This window comes from Rhipicephalus sanguineus, chromosome 1, assembly GCF_013339695.2.
Source record: "Rhipicephalus sanguineus isolate Rsan-2018 chromosome 1, BIME_Rsan_1.4, whole genome shotgun sequence".
NCBI lineage: Eukaryota > Metazoa > Arthropoda > Arachnida > Ixodida > Ixodidae > Rhipicephalus > Rhipicephalus sanguineus.
This window is the reverse complement of record NC_051176.1, coordinates 119,978,093-119,999,893: the sequence shown is the minus strand read 5'-3', so window position 1 is coordinate 119,999,893 and position 21,801 is coordinate 119,978,093. Positions and strand designations below refer to the sequence as shown.

At 46.5% G+C, this 21,801-nt stretch overlaps 1 protein-coding gene across 1 annotated transcript in view; it reads left to right on the top strand.

Annotated features, from left to right (window-relative positions):
* The window catches only part of LOC119396881 (phosphatidylinositol 3,4,5-trisphosphate 3-phosphatase and dual-specificity protein phosphatase PTEN), a gene marked incomplete at its 5' end in the record, with an annotated part of 68,805 nt that overhangs the window by 31,446 nt on the left and 15,558 nt on the right, over positions 1-21,801 (top strand). The window contains 2 exon segments of the mRNA XM_037664241.2: positions 4,803-4,883; positions 14,955-15,063. Coding sequence (XP_037520169.1) covers positions 4,803-4,883; positions 14,955-15,063 — 190 coding nt within the window.

Sequence of the window (21,801 nt, the reverse complement as noted above, 5' to 3'; positions counted from 1 at the left end):
TCAGGAAATATAAAGAAGAAGACTAGTGTGCATTGTGTTGCAACTTGCACCTCGCAGACAAAGCTCAGTGCGACAAGCTATGATGTCGACCTAGATTTAAGAAGCATCTTTTCTATTCCTACTCTTCCTGTAATTAGTTGTTTGCTGTGCATATTAGCATTGTCTTCTAAAGAATAATAACAAAAAGTACGTCTCCCCAACTCCTATTTCTTTTTCTTTTTGCGTTGCATCGGCAATTACATGCTGCTGTTCCTCAATTTCACCTCTTCCACATTCCCGCTCCCTGTCTGTGTTCCTTTTTTCAATGCTTCACTGTTCGTAATCGTTTACCAATTGTATCAATCTTGAGTTTTTGTGTATTTAAAGGTTTAATTGGACGAGGACGAGAACTGCCGTTGTCAGCCTCTAAGGCCGGCGTTCATGGCAATAGTAAAGATGCTGCTGCGTTGGCATTTGCCGTGGATGCTGAGCACACGTCGTGTACCAGCAGCAGCCAAAGCTGGGGAGCACTAGGATAAAAAAAATGGATGGAAAAATGGAAGGGTTGTAACTTAGGCTCCTCTGATCTTTCGACTTCCGACTACAACAAAATGACTGCTGATTCGAGTGTTCGCCTTCAGTGCCCAAGCTTCATGGTCGTCACACCTGTGGAAGTGAAGATTCAAGATTTACTTAGAACATGAAGCTCTTTTGAGTGAACGACTCCTTCAGTGATGTTAGAGCAGCGATGCAAAAGCAGAATAGCAAGGGGAATATATGTACGTATATCGTTGCCAGTGAACCACAAAAGGAATTGACGGAAATGTGGCTTCTGCAGCTTCAGCCATGTCGGAATAGCTGCTTGTGCTCCAAAAAATGCAATATGTGTTAGGGGGAGTACAAAGAAGAAAAATTTAGATTGATTTTTGAGGCCTGCAGGATCAAAAAAAAAGTCTTGACTGATACAGTCGAACCCACTTATAACGATCCCACGTATAACGATCTATCGGTTATAACGACCATATTTGGGTGCACTTACGATTTTCCAATGCTAAACATTGAAGCTGCGTCCACATATAGCGAACATTTTTCAAAGCCTCCTACTTTTACAACGAACACTTCAGACACGGTCACGGTAAAAATATGGCGCATACGAAGCGAAAGAAAGTTAAAACAGGCCTTCTAAAGCGTGAGAGGGGCGCGCGCTCGCGCATGCCCCGCTCCAGCTTACTCGCGACTGAGATATCCCTGATTGGCGAACACCGCACACAGATTTCGGACGCTGCGAGCGAGGTAGCTCACTTTCGAGCCTTTTCTTCAGTGGCAGAATGGCAGTGAGGAAAAAAAAAAGGAGGCAGCGTGAAGCCTTGCGGTCAGCTTTCGCACGGTAACCTTTCTTGACGCCGTTCTCTGCAGCTGCGACCGCCTACGATGAACCAAACAATGCCTTGTAATGCAAGAAGGCATAAATGCAAGAAGTGATAACCGCGATAACTTTCATCGCATAAAGGTTCACTGCGTCCCTAAACTCGACGACGCCACAATGTGACGCAAAAGGTCGTCCGTCTTTTTGGTAACGGCAGAGACCGGTCGATCGGTGATAACGATTTCAGCGCGATTGCGGCGATGCCTTTGCGGATATAAGCACCAGAAAAGAGCGAAGGCAAGGTGGCGGCCGTCGGTGAACGTGCAGTTATGACTTATAGCCGACAACCTTATATCACAGTCATCTGTAGATATCTGCTCGGCTGCGCGCGTGGCGTACGCCGTACACTGCGCGGATTGACTGTGGTACGAGTGTGCCATGCTGCCGTTTGCAAGTTCGCCGCCGCCGTGTCGTGCGAGACCGCTTTAAAGTGCGCCTCGCTTTGTAGAAACGAAAGTAGCTCGCTGTTGTTGAGCATCGCGGGCACCGAGAAACATCGATGCACTGACAGCGAGCGTATACTGCGTGTTTGACTATATAGGTGAGAACTCAAGTGCGCCGCGCATCGTCCTGCAGGGCCGCGAGAGCATCGCGGAGATGTAGAGTGCACGTTGCTTGCAAAATGCTTGTTTTCGCCGCTTTGAACGAACAGGCTACTCGCCGCACCCGTGCACGGTCCAGAGTGAAGCAGGCACGAAGAACTTACAAACGCGCGCATACGGCATACAGCAAGCGACCCGGCAGTGACTCCGCGAGCCGAGTAGGGGACGCGCTGCACGCAACTAGCCAGGGATGATCGGCTTCACGTGGCAGTACCGCGCTTCGGTGGAACGGTGTCAGTTCACTGCAAAGGTGGGTAATTCACTCGTGAGCACGTAGCGGGCGTCGCTTCACGACGCGAAAAGGCTTGGCTTGTCACCGGAGGGGTTGGGTGCACTTTAATAAAAGTGCACAGAAAACAATAACGGCTTGGCCGCTAAGCGCACGTTTTTAAAGGCGAGTCCATATACAACGAACTACTGATATAGCGACCACTTTTTGCGACACTTTCGAGTTCGTTATGAGCGGGTTCGACTGTATGTTAACCCTGCCTCTATCTTTTTGACCATGAAAGAGTATGAGTTCATGCGTAATAGGCTTGTGTACGAGCCTATTAGGCTTGTGTACAAGCTCATTTGTACAAGGAAAGAAGGTGACTTTTAAGGGCTCGTTTTTCTTTATTAGACACAATATTGAGAACTAACAGACAATAATGCCAAGGAAAGTATAGGGGGGGTTATTTGTAGTAAATTAGGATATAAATGTGAAGAAAGTAAAGTGGACAAAAAGATAACTGTACAAGTGGCTTCATATATACATGTGTATATACAGGGTGTTTCAAGAAATGTCCAACCTTCTTAAAAAATCAGGAAAATGCGATATTTGATTGCTGCCTTCAGAATTGGTTTTTCTGTAGTGGCAGGGATTTTAAGATGGTTAAATAAACTATTTGGCACTGTAATTAACAAAGTTAAATTAATTAACTTTTTAATTAGTGGATTTAGGTGGTTGTGTCAAATAGGAGAATTGAAGTTCTTCATGCCAGAAACCCAACCCAACTCTGAGATTTCGAAAAAGTGGCATCTAGTAATAATTACGAAGTAATGAAATTCAACCAAATTCAATGGCGAAACCTAAACAGAAACATGGAAGAACGCGACTGCCATATTCTTCTGAGACGTCTAAAATGAGTGAATGACTTTTTCTGTAGCGCTAGGCATCTTAAGATGGTTAGAGACATGACTTGAGGCAATAATTAAGAAAGTTAAATTAATTTTTTAATTAGTGGAGTTAGGTGACTGTGTCAAATTGGGGAATTGAAGTTCTTCGTGCCATAAACCCATCCCAACATTGAGAGTTTGAAAAAGCGGCCTGTAGTAATAATTACGAAGTAATGAAATTCAACCGAATTCGATGGCTTTCGCTGTTGAAAGCCGTTTCATTTCGTTGAATTTCATTACGCCACAACAATTACTAGAGGACGCTTTTTCAAAATCTCAAAGCTCGCATGGGTTCCTCGCATGAAGAACTTCAATTCTCCCATTTGACACAATCACCTAACTCCACTAATTAAAATGTTAATTAATGTAACTTTCTTAATTACTGTTCTAAATGATGTCTTTAACTACCTTTAGATTCCTGCCGCTACAGAAAAAGCAATTCTGAAAGCCCCGAGCAAGTATCGCATTTTCCTGATTTTTTGAGACGGGTGGACACATTTCTTGAAACACCCTGTATATATATATGATATAATTTGTACAAGTGGCTTCATATGCACTGCTTTTCCTTAACATGAGAGTGATTTTTTTTCCTGGAGTAAAAGCAGTTCCATATAGCCCAGCGTTCTGCCTGAAGGAGCATGTCTGTTTGGACTTGGTTGTAGAACACAACACATGGTGGATCATAACAAACGCAGCCCCTGTCCAGTGCCGTAGCTGGCGTCTGCGCCCTTTCTGGCAGTCATAGCCCATTACTTGTTGCATCCGAATGAAGGCACCACCAGTCTAAACTCGCCCCGCATCCAGTCCCTATACAAGACTTGTGTTCTTTCATTGTGAGAGTACCATAATGAGAAACCCTGTAGATCTTAATCTGCTAAATGACGTCGGGTGGCCATTTGATGTGGTGTCATCTATGTACATATTGCGCAGAGTGACAAGCTACATTCTGGGAGGTCATTAAAATAGGTTAAGTGTTCAGAAAATATAAAGCATTGTGGAGCACCATTAATAGTTGGGTTTATGAAAATGATCTGCTCATTGGCAAAAAAGAAAAAGAATCTAGGGATGACCGATGGTAATGGATATATACTCAAGTGAGGATTGCACTGGGTACATAACTAAATGTAAAGCTTTTTCAGCAATTGTTACTAAGGGTAACTATGTTGAGTAATTACTGGGGCAGAACCTGTACTACTCTTGCGACATGTTAAATCCATTACAGCACCTAGAAAGGCTAACTGGAAGCTAGTAGTCTTCAAACATTATTTCATGAATAACAAGATCGGCTGAGTATACCTAACTTTCTTGTTTTGGTGCTTTTATTTTTGATAGTGTTCTTTAATTAAAAGCCGGGTAAATGACAGAACTTAAATTTAGTGCACTGTCTAAATATTTAGGAAAATGTACTGGCCAAAGAAAAATTACAGCAATTATTTTTACACACCTATGCAAAGTGTTTTGCTTTTGATTCGATAAATATTAAACGTTTGTTGGAAAAAAATAATTACATACAAAATCTGTAGTCAGTGTGCCTACCATGCTGTCTTGTGGCAAATTGTTGCACACAGCTTTTATTATATATGTTCAGGTGACCTGTATAAACAAGAATCTGCTCTTTCTCTTTCTCTTGCTTTTAGAAGAGCAAAAGCACAGACTAATGCAAGATCACTTTACAAGCAATACATGCAGACAACAACAAACATACGAAAATGTCGCAGGTGAGATTTGATTGTCAGTGTCAGCTGTTCTGAACAAGTGATGGGGACACAAGGTATAATTTCTTCTAATATGTTGTCTTCCATATTGCTTTAAATGACTCACTACTGCACCTATCATGCCCTCCACACTTTTTGCATACCTATCAAAGTATGCAAAAAGTTTGGACTCTGTAGATACGTAACAGTTTCATCAGAATATGGCAGTGTTATACGGTGCTTAACTCAGTCAGACCTGGACATATCAAACGCATAGGGGATTGTGACATAGTTATTGTATCAGTAATTCGGTAATGTTACCGCTGCACTGAAACACAAACCCCTGCGACGTCATGCTATATTCCACCAAAATATGGCAGATCTGTGCCGACCTTGTGCTGAAGGGTATGCTACGATTTCAGAAACAAAACTGTTCATGGCTACTTATCCAACTGTCGGAAGGGGCGTGATGGGAGCAACCAGGTTTGCCGTGCGTGCAGCAATGCGAACCAAGCCAAGCTAAATTGCACTGCTGCTGATCTATGGTGGTCATAGCAACACAATATCGGTTCTTACTTCTCCCGAAATTTATGCAGGAGCTGCAATACTTGTTCTGCAATACTTGGCGACTGATGAGTGTTCCCAGTGGTGAAGGCCTATAAACTTCCTTTGCCGTGCAGCCGCAGTGCAAAACCTGTCTTCATGCTAGGCATATTTATGTGTAGTGTGAAGCAAAAGCTGTTCGCCAGCCTGAAGACCATAGTGAAATGTTTAACAGAGGCATTGGCGTTTCAGAAGAGGCTGAAAATGTGCACTCGACAATATAATTGCCGTTCGATTCAGAAATTGCTCAAGTTCAAACACTGCTCTGGGAAAGTTACTTCCTACATCGCAGCATCAAGACGTCGTGACGCTGCAATTCCTTCGCCAGCCACTACTGCCACAATCCCCCCCCCCCCATTGGTCAGCAGAACTCATTTATAGTGTGCCCTCATCCATACATATTTAGGCACACCAATCTGTGCCAATTATCTTCTTGCTGTACCTTTGGCACTGTGGCCAGAGGTTCGGCAACGTTCAGACCACGGGGCACCTCGGTTTCTTGCATACTCATGAGAATTAAAAAGTATGTGGGGGTGCTATCACCCCCTGTAAAGCCGTTTGCACCTCATGGCGCATGTGTGTCTCGTGGATAGGCCGCAGTTAGGTTTAAAAACTGCCGAGCGAGAGTGCTGCTGTGCTCGCGCGATGTAGGCTTAGTGCGGTGGCACTGGCAGCGCCGCCTGGGAGGTTAGGCCAGCGTGCAGGAAACGGCAGGGACTCTCTTTGGAGATTGATAGCGTGCGTGGATGGACGTCTCCCGCGGTGGATTCATGGGGGACGATATTGCAGCTCGTTTCCCGCGGGTCCCTTGTGGTGGGTGTGTGTTATGTTTTCCGGGTATTGCATTAGCATTGTATAAGATTACTTAGCAAGGCACTAGTTGCGTATTAGATTCGGCCGGCGAGCTCGTAGTATGTAAAAGCAGGTTAATAAATGTACACGATTGTTGCTCAAAAAAAAAATGTCCTCTGATGCCCCAAGAGCCTCTACGTTGGGCAGCCAGTGTGGGGTCTGAAGATGACAACAACACGTGTACATTTATTAAACTCTGCTTTTACATACGACGAGCTCGCCTAAAGAATCTGATACACATCTAGTACCACGCTAAGTAACCTAATACAATGCTAATACAATACCCTGAAAAAATAACACACACCCACCACGAGGGGCCCGCGGGAAACGAGCCGGGTGATAGCACACCCACGAGTATTACTGGCCGTATCTGAATGGCAATGTTGCCCACTACGTAAAACTTTCCGGAACTGTCAGCAACGCAAGTCGCCACCAACAAGGCTAGTTGGATACGTACAGCTGTTCATACCACCTTGCCGACCGTTCCATCTGATCAGGATGAGCCTACAGGGGTGCTTTCCGACGTCAACATCCAGTAATAAGTGAATCGTCATATGGCTACAGACTACTTTACCCGCTGTGCTGAAGCAAAAGCCCTGCCCAAAGATGAATAGTCTTGCAGAGTACCTTCATTGCTGACATCTTGGCAATCTACTATGTACATCAATGTCAAATGCAAGACGTGGGATGCCATCCTTCCATACGTGATATTTGTGTTCAGCACTGCACTTTTCTAACGTAGCAAATTGGGCCAGTTGGAGCATACTAATGATGGCCAGTGCAGACAAGACACGAAGCACAAGATGGTGCACGCCAAGGGGGCTGTCTATCAACTAAAAGTTTAATGAAAAAATGTGGCATATTTAACAAACAGAGGCACTGACAAAACCTTATCAAGCTTCTAATCATGTATGTTGCAGATACAAAACTTCAGCATCAGTGAGAGCTATTGATGGCTGGCTCACACACTTGTCTTTCGCTTTTATTATTTCGATTGCTTCTGAAATTTCACGCATGCGCTGGTCCTTGTGCCTCATCACTACAGTGGTTTTTTTCAGCTCAGCTGCGCGACCGCACTGCCAGCAATGGAGGGAATGATGTGTAGACGGCGCACCTTTCAGGGAGCTGCCGTGCTCTCTTAGGTGGACGTTCAGACATCGTCCTGTCTGACCGACGTACGTGCCACTGCACGACAAAGGGATGGAGTACTCCACTCCGCTGGCACCATAGTTTCCTATAAGTACACTAGAGGGAACTCTGGTGCTAGTGTCTATGGGAGCTGCGATGCATGGTGCTTCAGCCAGCATGAGAATGATGGGTAGTACACGGATTTGTCTAATCTTCGTTCTTTCGGCTCCATTTGGATCCGTATGGCCTGCATCCGCTTTGTCACAAGACGAAGTTCAGCAAACCTTCAGCAGTTCCACTTCACCACTTTAACCTTTTTAGGCTCATCAATTCAAGTCTGGTCAGGAAGTTCACAACGATCCATTCTTTTACCCAAACAAAACCAAAACGCAACAATAAACAAAGCCACAAGTGGTTCGAAGCCTGCAAGCACGAAGACTAGGCAAATTCATGTATACTACCCATCCAGTGCTGGGCAGTATCGAAGATACATGTATCTTCGATACTATCTTAGATACTCTTTGGGTATCTTGTATCTGTATCGCGATACGTCTTGCGAGACGTGTATCAGTATATGTATTTCCGATACATTGAAGAATGTAGCGTGTATCTTAAGATACAAGATACTGCGATCGCAACACCGCGGTGCGAAACAAATGTTGGTTGAACTCCCCTTCTCAAGCTGCTACTGCTCCCACTGAGCCACCAGATTAAAACTAAAGACAATGACATTATTTTATCTTTCCGCCAGAGCTTTCCAGCGAGGGCAGGTGATGAGCTCTGAGCGTCCCTATTGACGGATCAGAGTCACGTGGTGGTGCTCGCGTCCTCTCTACAAACGCGCGAACGTCTACGTCCAGAGGACATTTTGCTTTCACAGTTTCCTTTTTTTTCTTTTTAGTTGTGTCAGTGCCATGACAGTTGGCTCTTAGCTACTATCCTGTGACGCGTACACCAATGCGTTCGATGTCTTTTGCACAATTTCTGATGCCGCTGTAATGTCGTTATTGAAGTTTCTCTTGCGTTGTGCGTCGTTGCGAAGTCTGAAGAACGCAAGAAAAGAGGTAGCTTTGCGTCTGGTGGCTTTCACACATTGGCGATTTGAAGGACTTTGTCAATGCAAGTTTGACTTACATGCAATGAGATTGACTTATGTGCAAATAAGATTCTAACAGCTATAGTGCCACCGGTACCGATGCTGGATTTAACAGAACAAGCATTCACTTAACAGAAGCTATCTTGGCGTACGTCTCCTTTTCTTTTATTCAATGAGTTTTCAAAATCATAATTGGATTGTTAGCTAAGCTGTCCTTTTCCATCCCATACATTACCTATGTCTCTGTATTGCTCTTTTCTGGTCTGCCTACGACAATGTCTTCAACTTGCTGGCAACGTAAATTCTGCTTTATCGTTACTTTTAGCTGTCTGCATTATTTCTGCTACTGTTTACAGGCTTGTATTCTACTTACGTTTACTGTTATGTCAAGGCGACGTTGAGAACAAATATATAATAATCTGCGTGTGCTTGGAGTATACAGTAACAAAAGTTCTGCTTACTCGTTAGTAAAATATCGAAATTGAGCTTTCATGATAATAACGTAAATTATTAAAAGCCATCTCAAAGATGTTAGCAAAGGGATTGGAGAAACGTTGTTATAAAAAAATTTCACCATCTCCCACTAAAGGGAACCATGTGGGGATGCGAAGGAGGGCATGGGTCAACTTAAAGTTCTGTTCATCACGGGCACCTTGCCCGATGTTAACGCGTCCTTGCATCTGGAGCACACCATGAATTCACTGTAGTTGCTGTTGCTGTTTCTCGTCCCGAACTTTTGTTGGAGCATGCCACACGGGTTCATCGCGCGTCTGCAGAATCTTGTTCCCTGACGCCATCACGTGATTGCTGATAGAGTGTAAGGGGGAGAGGCCACAGCGTCTTACCCAGCCCCTTGCACAGGCCCGAACGCGCTAGCGCATGCCAGTGCGTTCTGACTAGAATGCAACACGTTGGTTCATCGCGCGTCTGCAGAATCTCGTTCGCCGACGCCATCACATGATTGCTGAGAGAGTGTAAGAGGTAGAGGCCACAGTGTCTTACCCAGCCTCTTACACAGGCCCGAATGCGCTAGCGCGTGCCAGCCCACGTGTTTCTGTCTGCGTTACGCCAAGCTAGCACACCATACGGCAGCCCGGGCCCCTAAATTGCTCTGCACGTGTCATCATCAAGGCGGTCGAAGAACAAGAAGACGACTTCTCCTTGACGCGGGCGCGCGCTCAGTATGTTACAGATGGCTATGGTATATATAGGTTTTAAAAAGCGGACGGTCGTCATTGGAACTACGGACAAAGCCCAGCGCAAAAGCTGCTTCGCATCTAAAAAGCTCCGTTTCTCTAATAAGCGTCTCAACGAGTCGGTTTACGCTATTTTACATGAGGATGAAATGAACTTTATTTGGTCCTGGAGAACCCCGATCAGACAACCCCCGAAGGGGGGTCCGCCGCAGTTGCTGGCCGCACCCACGCTGGTACTGGAAGACCATGGCCCTCCGCCTGTTCGCAGGCCTCCTGGACTGCCGACAGCTGGACTGAGAGCTCGCGGCTTTTAAGAGCCCTCTCCCAGTCCTCTTCTGTGCTGAACTTTGCACTAAGAAACGCCGGGCACTGCCAGAGCATGTGAGCGAGTGTGCAATTATCCGCCCCACAGCTTCCTGGATTTATGCCTTCAGCAAAGTGGCTAAACGTGCTGCGAGACGGGAAGGAACCTGCCTGCAGCATCCGGAGAACCGACGACTGCGGCCTAGTAAGCTTGGAATGCAGGAGGGGGTATCGCCGCCGTGACAGTTCATAGTGCGAAGTAACTTCGTTGAAGGTGCCAAGTGGATCCCTGAAGCTCTCCGTGAAGCCGCCTCCGGACCCGCCCGGACCGCCGCGGCGCGTGATTTCTCGCGCAGGTTCTGGGCAAGTTTACATGGGAACTGAATTTTCTGTGCTCTTGCCTTAAATGCCTAATTGTCATCGCTATTAGGGCTTACCCGCCACGGTGGTCTAGTGGTTATGGTGCTTGACTGTGAACCCGTAGGCTGCGGCGGCCGCAGTTCGATGCCCGTGTGCTTATATTTAAGTTTTATAACGCCACATGGTCGAAATTTCCGGAGCCCTTCGCCATGGCGTCTATCATCATATCGTGGTTCTGTGGGACGTTAAACTCAACAATTACTATTAGCTCTTGGGACTGCCGCCTGTATCGTGTTACTACACTTATTCGCTGTGTTTGATACAGAACCGTTTTTGTATTTTACTTAGTTATATTTGCTTCTCTTTCTTAGTCTTCTCTAAATATTTTTACTGTTACTAATCACCGTGTAATCGGAGCTTAAGTGGCAATATAGTGTGAATAGCGGCGGTGTCCTGCGGCACTTCGTGCAATTATAGAACACGTCTGACACGTTTTCTGGGCTGCAGATGTTCTCTCATAAAAGAAAAGTTGTTGAAAGATCGCGCATTACTGAGTACGTCGATAACGAACTGTTTACGCCAGCAGATAAGTAGAATATAAAAGCAATTGCAGCTTTACATCCTATACGAAAACAAGATGCGTCGCAAAGAATGTCGCTACCAGCGTTCTCGCTGATGTCGGGTATTGTGAAAACCATAATACGTTTACGGGCAAGGTAGAACTTAACAACGGTATTTGCACGATTGTGCGGAGGCTTCTTATTGAAGATGGCAACCAGCTAGCTGGTCCGCAAGTAGAGCATCAACTCCACCCAATTACAAAAGCGGCAAGCAAAAACCGTCATCAGCGAAGTCTATCAAGCACTGTCATGATAAGCAGCTAAAGCAACCCCAATAAGTTGTTTCGGAACAAAAGTAATATACCTTCAGCAAGATATAGAAAACTTTGGAGATACTAACAGACATTTCATTGAAATGAAACAAAATTGGTCGCAGTTAATAAACTTTCAAGCGAACATTTTTGTGCATCGGCGTTTAGTGCTACATTACCGTATATACAGATGTATAATAACAAATTTCCGAATGTATCGAAGTATCTTAAGATACAATTGGAATGTATCGTATCGGATACAATCAGCGTTGTAGTATCTTGTATCCGTATCTCAAATACTTCTTGCCTGAGTATCTTGTATCGTATTGTGATACAATTTCGAAGTATCTTTGCCCATCATTCCCATGGTGGCTGAACGATTGCAGCGCCAGAGTTCCCTCTAGTTAATATTGGGAACCTCTATGGCTGGCACAGTTGGTGAATCGTTTTGAGTGTTTTATAGAGCACATTTCGCTACTGGCAGCTGCCCGCCCCTCCTACACCCTTCTATCAACGCTTGCGCACACACCTCTCAGCTTTTGTGTCTGTTTCATGTCTTGTTTGCGCTGGCCGTTATGAGACTGCACTTTTCACCTGTATAGCTCGTGCTATGAACGCTAGTGCACACTAAGTTTCCTCTTTCTGTACCAGTAATTCTCTTTGCGATCGCACTAGAGCATTGTTGCACATTTACAGCTATGGCGATAGCCATCTTCACCGATGTTTTTGACAGCATGTGAGACTTATTGCTGCTGAAAGACTACCGCACACCTTTCATAGGGGATAACTAACCCAAACATGCTACCATTTATCTGCCACCTCTTTGTGTGGGTGGGGCAAGTGCAAGTGGGCATCAGTTGTAGAAGGGAAAGCAGCCCAGAATTGCTGCATTGGCTGAAGAAGCCATTTGTAGCCTTCATGTACCAATTGTATTGCCAGGAATTGTGCAGGCACAAACACAGCACACTTATTCATACAGCACTATTAATTGTCTATTTGTGGTGATGGCATCAAGGAAGCACAGGTCTTTGTTTTGAATGAAATCGTGGTGAATTGCATAGATGTCATCAGTGAGCATGGATTACTGCAGCGACTATGAGCTTGTGCGGTTCTCTCAGCTCATGACCTCATAGGTTGCGGAATATTGCGCTGCATGGGCGTAACAGGGGGGACACTAACGGAGGCACAGAAAAGCACAAGCAGAACAGGTGGGCGCTCACCTGTTCTGGTTGTGTTTTTCTGTGCCTCCGTTAGTGTCCCCCTGTTACGCTCCTGCAGCGCAATATTCCGCGCCCTATGTTAAACTTGTACCAACTAGCCCAAAGGAGTGCTTTATTGATGATGACCTCAGCTCAACCTGCATTGGCGGTCACGTGATTTGCAGATGCGAGGTCAACGGTCTGCCAGTATGTCTCAGTGCATGCCGTCTTTTCGTGTGTTGAATGTTGGAAAGAGCTCATACCTCGTTTGCACACCAGCTGCCTACAAAGCTGGCAGTTTCAATGGTTGGTCAGTGTTGGACATCACGTGATCTGCTGAGATATGGAGCCACAGTATCCATATTGCTTTTTAGCGCAAAAAACGACACCACAAGAAAGAAGACTGTGTCTTGTGGTGTCGTTTTTTGCGCTAAAAAGCAATATGGATTCTCACCAACTAGCCCGCCAACGCATTCTGTTGAGCCACAGTATAGTTTAAATATTGAGAGACAGTGTGGGATGTTTGTCACTAACAAAAAGTTGTGTGCTTCTAGTTCCCAGTGCTCCTCGTCTTGCCAGCATTATGACTACTAGTGCTTGTGGTCATTCAGGGAACTTCACTGTTCATGTGTCGTAAGGCACATCACAACACACTTTGCACTGCCTATTAAACTATGAGCCTTACTTTGTGTAATAGTTAAATATGCTTTGCAATCTTTAATAATGTTTCATCTTTCGGGCTAAACCTATAAATTTTTTAGTGACTTTGAATTGTACGCTTTTTCTTAGAGGGGTGGGGGGGAATAAACTTTTATTGAAACCAGCAGTTTGGTTGGCTGGGCCTAGGCCTCCCACGTGGGGACGTCGAGGTCTTGCCTCTCCACCGCCTCGCGGGCCTGCTGGGTCGCCCACTTTTTTTTCCTAGATCTTTTTTTTTTATAAGGCATATGATGAGGTTCTGCTGTCTAGGCAAACTACTGAATTACCTGCTCCTTTAACATTGAACAGAAGAGCTGCTTGTGTATGCATCAATCAGATATCAGAACTGAATTATGTATTTGTGCACATGAATACCTGATACTGGAAAAAAAGGGAAGAAATTTCTGGGTGTTTCACTAGGTTTTTAGCGTCTCCATATACTTTTCACGTTACCGTGTTACCGGAATATTGGATGGTGTCTGTGCATGCGCGCACCTTAACAGAGCGTAGACTTGCTTTCACGGAACATGAACTACTCGCCGGATACGTTCTACGTTTATGGCCATATCTCGCGAACTCGCGTCGTTCGTGGCTACTCGCGATATCCACTCTATGGAATCCAGCCGCCGAGTCAAAATAATTTGAAGTGCGAGCGCCAATTACAACCGCATTGTTTGAGCCGGATTACCGAAGCTAGGGTGGCCTAGAATACCAAAGCCATAAACATAAGAGACCTTCAGGATGAACCAGGCAAGCACAAAATTGTTACTGCAGAAACATTGTGCATTCTGATTCTGGTGTAAATTCCTTGCATCAGCGTAATTGCAGATCAGTTGCTTTTTTAATCTTCTTTTCCCTCAAAAACACTAGGCAAAAATAAATGTGGCTATGATTGTTGTTTCACGAAGTGCCACAAGATGTTGATATCATCGCTGGTAACCCACTATTCCTATACCCACCCTTTAGCGTATACCGAAATACCATACTTGCGAAAACCTTTATCATGATATTGCCGCAGCGGTGATTGAATGTTATCTAAATTATAGTTTAAATGCAGTTGTCATCATCATTTAGTGGTTTGCACAAACGAAATTGTATACGTTTACATATGTGCATAAAGGTTTATGTATGGGTTTCGATGGAGGCGAAAATGTTTGAGGCCCGTGTACTTAGATTTAGGTGCACGTTAAAGAACCTTAGGTGGTCGAAATTTCCGGAGCCCTCCACTACGGCGTCTCTCATAATCATATGGTGGTTTTGGGACGTTAAACCCCAGATATTATTAGTTTATGTATGGGATCTAAAACTTTGCTAGAACATGTGTTCCGGTAACACGGTAAATGCAATCTGGTATTCCGGTAAGATGGTAATGTTAAAAAGCAAACGCATATGAACTAATAACCCCTGTTTACATGAAAAAGCAATTATGATTAAGTGGCAACCGCTTGCATGTGACTGTTCTACCAAGTTTTTGTTTTCATTTGTCGAATTTATGGCATTCTATTTTATCAACTTCCACAAATTAAAGCTGAAGGTCCGGTGGCCATTCGTGCCACCTACTCGTATTGTCCTCCATATGTACATGTTTGTTAAACATTGATCAAGATGTTAATGAGAAATGTCAAATAAAGTGTACTTGCTGTGTCTTGCTTGCATCTCTAGTTCCATGTTCTTTGCTTTTTGCTATTTTGAACAAGGAACAATGCTTTGGACACTTATTCATTGCTGTGGCATGAATTTTTATTTTTGTACGGCCGATGTAAAACCGTATGATGTTTTCTATTACAGGGTTCACAATGGGGGAGAAGAGGAGATGAGGACGTTAGTTCTCTGCAAGGACGACCTTGACAAGGCATACAAGGACAAGACTCATAGCAAATTCAGTAAAGACTTCAAGGTGCGCACTGCCTCTGCTATTTTGGCCTAGTGAAAGCGTGCAAATTTTTTTGTATGCTAATTTTGGGAACTTACGCGTAGACCCAGAGTAAGTAGGAATATGCTGGTGGTGACGAAGAAGTAAACTATTGTACGGTTGAGCGTAAATATAAAGAAGTTAACGGTATCTAAACTGTAAACACTTTAACCTCAAATTAGCACACGGTTGTGTAGGCAGAGTAGGAATTACCAAATGGTATGCTGTATGATGTCTTCATATAGCGATCCTTATGTTATTGAATATTGTATGCTATTGGCCCTATACACTCCGTTCACTGCGACTGGCGCGCCACCGCGCGGCCGTCAGAGAGGGCAGTCGTTGAGAGCCCGAGCAGAAGCGAACGCTTTCCCGCGCCCGCTAGCACGCAGTTGTGGGTGTTCTGTGACGCAGTCATGAACTGCTGCGTCGTCGGTTGTACCAACAGGTACACGTCGTGCCCTGCGGGAACGACGTTTCACCGTTTCTCAACTCGTCCGTGCTTTATTGGGCAGCGGCAGAAGTGGATCACGGCTGTGCGACGAAAAAAAGTTAGCTTGGTTCCCGCTCCCTCTGCCGTCTCGCGTTCTGCGGTTTTGTTTTTCTTGTGCCGCTAGGATCAGTACATTTCAGCCATGACGGAACAAATTGGGAGCCCTCTCGGCACTCGAAGACATGCAGTGCACATTTCGTTGGGGGTGTGCCGTCCAAGGATGTGTCGTCCCCGTCGTACGTGCCAGCGATATTTTCTGACGAGTATTGTAAGCGGTCCGTGCTTGCCGAAGATAAGTTGATGGTCAGCGCTCGTTTCGTCGTATGTGTGTCTTCTACGTCCCGTGCTTTACGTTCGCGCTGTTCCTGCAGTCATGATTTTAGTACTGGCGGAAGCGCAGCTATTCAATTAGAGATGCGCTAAAGGGGAGTCGATCCCCTTCCCCCGAGATGTTGAGGGACAAAAATGTCAGGTGGTCGTGGCACTTCGTATAGATCCTAGGATTAAAGAAGAAAGACTACGGCTGGGGTAGCCCTATGGCACTCGGAAGCTTCGAGAGGTCGTGGTCCCGAAAATGTTAAAATGGATAAAAAAACAAAAACAGTGGTAAACACAGGACACAGTGCGAGGAAACGACGGGACACTCACTGTGTCCTGTGTTTACCACTGGTTTTTTATCGATTTTGACAATGTACCAACTAGCCCAGTCCAACGCCTTGGTACCGAAAATGTTTGCGCACCTCTGCGCTAGGGCGTAGCTTGGGTTACACCAGAGTTTGCGCAAATTATAAAAGCGTGGTGAGCTCGCACAGACGAGAGAGCCAAGTGCGCAAGCACTTTAAGTGGTTGATACTTGTAGTAAACAGCTGACCCTGTAATCATTCGGCGTTGATGAAACAAACAAAGTGTGCAGCATGTAGACAAATGTGCACACGGAACTAAAATCGAGGCTATTTATTTTCGTCTTAGATCTGGCCGTCGTTGCAGTTTTCTGCGAACGCTGTTGCGACGGAAGCGCAATGTTTGTTTCGGAAAGAAGCATAAACAACGAAAGAGGTTGTAGCGAATGAGGGAGATTGATGGTGGCCGAAGTAACCGTGCCGTCGTCGGCGCCACATCACTTGAAGCGAAAGACGAAGCGGGGCCGATCGTAACACGTTTATTTCTCGCCCGCACCTCAAGCTCTTGGCATGAGCCGCGCGAGCGGCGAGGTAGAAACGATCATGATGAGCGATGATGATGCTGCAATAAGGTCGTTGCTACGCACGACAATTTCAAGCAAAATACTTGGTGGCTGCGAATCGACATGACACGAAGCCGCCAACAAATAACCATGCCGCCCGGCCACTCTCCGAAGTTTCCACGGCGAGTGGCCGTGGATAATTCTAAATGTTCTGAGCATTTTGCAAGTACACGGGTAGTGGGCATGCACCAATAATATTCTAAGCTTGAAAGAATGACAGTTTGCCTCGATAGCTATGGAGTAAGCCTCTTGTGGGACGCACGCATTTAGCCGTCAGTACTGACGATGCCGTAGTAAAGCGTTCACTCACGTCAAAAACGTGGCCGCTCTCATGCAGGTTTTCCCCTTCTTTAATGGCGGCATCGTAGAAGAACGATCCCACTACGATATCTTTAAATCCAGCTCGAAGCACTAACGCGCCAGCGACGGGCGCTTGCGCCGCCATAGCTGTTAAAGCAACGAGGCACTGTTGTCTGCTAAGGCTCTCCACGGCCACCTGGATCGGGGCGCGCGGCGGTGTTGCTCCGGCCGTCCCATTCGGACGGAGGAGGCGTAATTGCAGAAAGGGGCGTGACCGCTCCTTTCGCCGCACCGCGGCGCGCGCCTACTACCCCTCCATTCCTTTGCGCTCTATGCGGGAAGGTTTGCGGCGCCTTGAAGATATCGCTGTAGAGTAACCGTGAGTTAGCATAGCACTTCCCCCACCCTCACAAAAAGCAAATAAAAGGATGAATGGCGGCTATCGCTATATTCTTTATTTTTTTGTGTGTGCGCGCCAGTCCTTGTCGTGATGATGGTGACCGAAGCAAAAACACCCGCGAGTCACATTTCAAGAAAATTGTTTTGGTGTTCTTAAGTGCAGCATATCAGTAAAAAGTATACATGCGAAGGAAAGCACGAGATTTATTAAAAACCCCTTTTTTTCTGAGTGCTTCCAGAATAGGGGAAACGATCCGAAGGTTGGTTCCGCTGCTTAAAGGAGGTTGGCGGATTTCCCTTGGGATGCTGCGGCCTTGAGTGCGCGAGTTTTACCTGCTGGAAGGAATGCCACTTTGGCGTCGAGGCAACGTAATCTTTCTTGGTGTTGACTTACAGTAAGGCACGCAGCAGTACGGCACGTTTCTGAAAAACACGGTAAATGAGGCAAGCGAGTGAAAAACTCGCAGCTACAGCTAACAGGCGTAACCTCGTGGTACGCAGACTAAAAACAAATTACTTGCCTGAAGTCAATGTGGTATGACAATGTGAAACATCTAAAGAGAGAAAACTTATATTCACGTCTTTCTTTTATTGTGTGTTACGTATTAACACGTTAATTAGTGCAGACCGTTAGAGGCATTTATTTCCGTCTTACATGTGCACTCTGCCCGTAATTAATTCAGATAGAGTTAAACGCCTCTATAAACTGCCCGTTCACATTAAATACGACACGCACCAACACACCAGAAAAACAATTGATGCGTTTTGTTAGAACACGCACAAAAAATAAGAAAAAAAAAGCAGAGCAATACTAGCGAGAAACGTCCGCAACCGACCTACGGCCGTCGGTAAATCGACGCTTATGTAACGTCGGGCCTTGGTCAACCCGCGAGCGGCATGCACTCGGCATCGTCGGCCACGGTGGACGGGCCTACATCGGGTGCCGACGCAGGCCCACATGAGGCCAATGTCAATCCCCAAGACCGGCCCTACATTGGTTGCCTAGGTTGAGCCAACGACAGTGCAGTTGGCCAGCGACGTCAGGCCGACATTTTGCCAAGGATAAAATGTACGTTGCTTGGGAAACGGGCTCTTTCATGCTGTCGCGTTAAAACGACAAGCGATACCAAAACGAGAGAAAGTGGCCACTGCGCGACCGACCCTTAGGTAATTCGCAGGCGACAAGCGTCACTCATCGCTTTCGCGTTCAAATTCGCCTACATGCGGCCTGCGCTTAAATAAGAACGTCGCATTCACATCACTGTCGTATCGTGGGAACTTCAGAATGCAAAGAGACGTGCCCATATCAAAATGTTGCCTATCATCGGCAAGGAGAAAACGACTACAGCATTATCATTACCGCAATTGTTTTCCAGCAACGTGATGCTCTTAAGACAGCGCTCGACCGCAGAAGATAGCTGTGCAGTGCCGACGACGACAAAATGTATTTCCTTTAGAAAGAAGCATGGCGCGCGCCGGTCCAGGCGGCCGTGGGAGAAACGATTGCCAAAACAAAGAATGAGAAGCACGGAAAATCACGTACTCGGCACAATATATGTGTCATGGCACTTATGTAGCGGCCGTGGTCATGGCACATGAACGCGCCGCGCCACACGAAGTCTCTTAAGCACGCTGCTTGGCTCTATCTCGATTGTAACATGCTACAGAGAACAACACTCACTGTGTAAAGCCCGATTAACATTACATAATAGAGTACCTTGATTCCAGTCACCACGTGCACGATGTCCAGTGTGCATTTTTCCAAACACATCTGCGGCTGTCTACGGCGCGGTCAGCGCGGCATCATTCGCAAGGGGGTAGGAGGAGAGCGCCGCGTCGCGGCGCGCGTCTGAACTACCTCAATTACAACACTGCCACCTGGATCGGGGCGCGCGGCGGTGTTGCTCCGGCCGTCCCATTCGGACGGAGGAGGCGTAATTGCAGAAAGGGGCGTGACCGCTCCTTTCGCCGCACCGCGGCGCGCGCCTACTACCCCTCCATTCCTTTGCGCTCTATGCGGGAAGGTTTGCGGCGCCTTGAAGATATCGCTGTAGAGTAACCGTGAGTTAGCATAGCACTTCCCCCACCCTCACAAAAAGCAAATAAAAGGATGAATGGGGGCTATCGCTATATTCTTTATTTTTTTGTGTGTGCGCGCCAGTCCTTGTCGTGATGATGGTGACCGAAGCGAAAACACCCGCGAGTCACATTTCAAGAAAATTGTTTTGGTGTTCTTAAGTGCAGCATATCAGTAAAAAGTATACATGCGAAGGAAAGCACGAGATTTATTAAAAACCCCTTTTTTTCTGAGTGCTTCCAGAATAGGGGAAACGATCCGAAGGTTGGTTCCGCTGCTTAAAGGAGGTTGGCGGATTTCCCTTGGGATGCTGCGGCCTTGAGTGCGCGAGCTTTACCTGCTGGAAGGAATGCCACTTTGGCGTCGAGGCAACGTAATCTTTCTTGGTGTTGACTTACAGTAAGGCACGCAGCAGTACGGCACGTTTCTGAAAAACACGGTAAATGAGGCAAGCGAGTAAAAAACTCGCAGCTACAGCTAACAGGCGTAACCTCGTGGTACGCAGACTAAAAACAAATTACTTGCCTGAAGTCAATGTGGTATGACAATGTGAAACATCTAAAGAGAGAAAACTTATATTCACGTCTTTCTTTTATTGTGTGTTACGTATTAACACGTTAATTAGTGCAGACCGTTAGAGGCATTTATTTCCGTCTTACATGTGCACTCTGCCCGTAATTAATTCAGATATAAACGCCTCTATAAACTGCCCGTTCACATTAAATACGACACGCACCCACACACCAGAAAAACAATTGATGCGTTTTGTTAGAACACGCACAAAAAATAAGAAAAAAAAAGCAGAGCAATACTAGCGAGAAACGTCCGCAACCGACCTACGGCCGTCGGTAAATCGACGCTTATGTAACGTCGGGCCTTGGTCAACCCGCGAGCGGCATGCACTCGGCATCGTCGGCCACGGTGGACGGGCCTACATCGGGTGCCGACGCAGGCCCACATGAGGCCAATGTCAATCCCCAAGACCGGCCCTACATTGGTTGCCTAGGTTGAACCAACGACAGTGCAGTTGGCCAGCGACGTCAGGCCGACATTTTGCCAAGGATAAAATGTACGTTGCTTGGGAAACGGGCTCTTTCATGCTGTCGCGTTAAAACGACAAGCGATACCAAAACGAGAGAAAGTGGCCTTTGCGCGACCGACCCTTAGGTAATTCGCAGGCGACAAGCGTCACTCATCGCTTTCGCGTTCGAATTCGCCTACATGCGGCCTGCGCTTAAATAAGAACGTCGCATTCACATCACTGTCGTATCGTGGGAACTTCAGAATGCAAAGAGACGTGCCCATATCAAAATGTTGCCTATCATCGGCAAGGAGAAAACGACTACAGCATTATCATTACCGCAATTGTTTTCCAGCAACGTGATGCTCTTAAGACAGCGCTCGACCGCAGAAGATAGCTGTGCAGTGCCGACGACGACAAAATGTATTTCCTTTAGAAAGAAGCATGGCGCGCGCCGGTCCAGGCGGCCGTGGGAGAAACGATTGCCAAAACAAAGAATGAGAAGCACGGAAAATCACGTACTCGGCACAATATATGTGTCATGGCACTTATGTAGCGGCCGTGGTCATGGCACATGGACGCGCCGCGCCACACGAAGTCTCTTAAGCACGCTGCTTGGCTCTATCTCGATTGTAACATGCTACAGAGAACAACACTCACTGTGTAAAGCCCGATTAACATTACATAATAGAGTACCTTGATTCCAGTCACCACGTGCACGATGTCCAGTGTGCATTTTTCCAAACACATCTGCGGCTGTCTACGGCGCGGTCAGCGCGGCATCATTCGCAAGGGGGTAGGAGGAGAGCGCCGCGTCGCGGCGCGCGTCTGAACTACCTCAATTACAACTTTTCAAAGGGGCGCGCGCCGAATGGGACGGCCGGAGCAACACCGCCGCGCGCCCCGATCCAGGTGGCCGTGATTACAACTTTTCAAAGGGGCGCGCGCCGAATGGGACGGCCGGAGCAACACCGCCGCGCGCCCCGATCCAGGTGGCCGTGGGCTCTCAACGTTGCACGCTCGCCGCACCGCAAGTGGCGCTGCGTCCGTCTTTCAAGGCGCCTTCTATAGGTCCTGAACGGAGTGTATAGAAGATTTTCTGCATGGGTGCATGGGCACGGCCATATTTGATCACATGATCGTAACTGGCCTTTCCCCAGCCCCAGCCAACACATTGGGCCAGCGAAGCG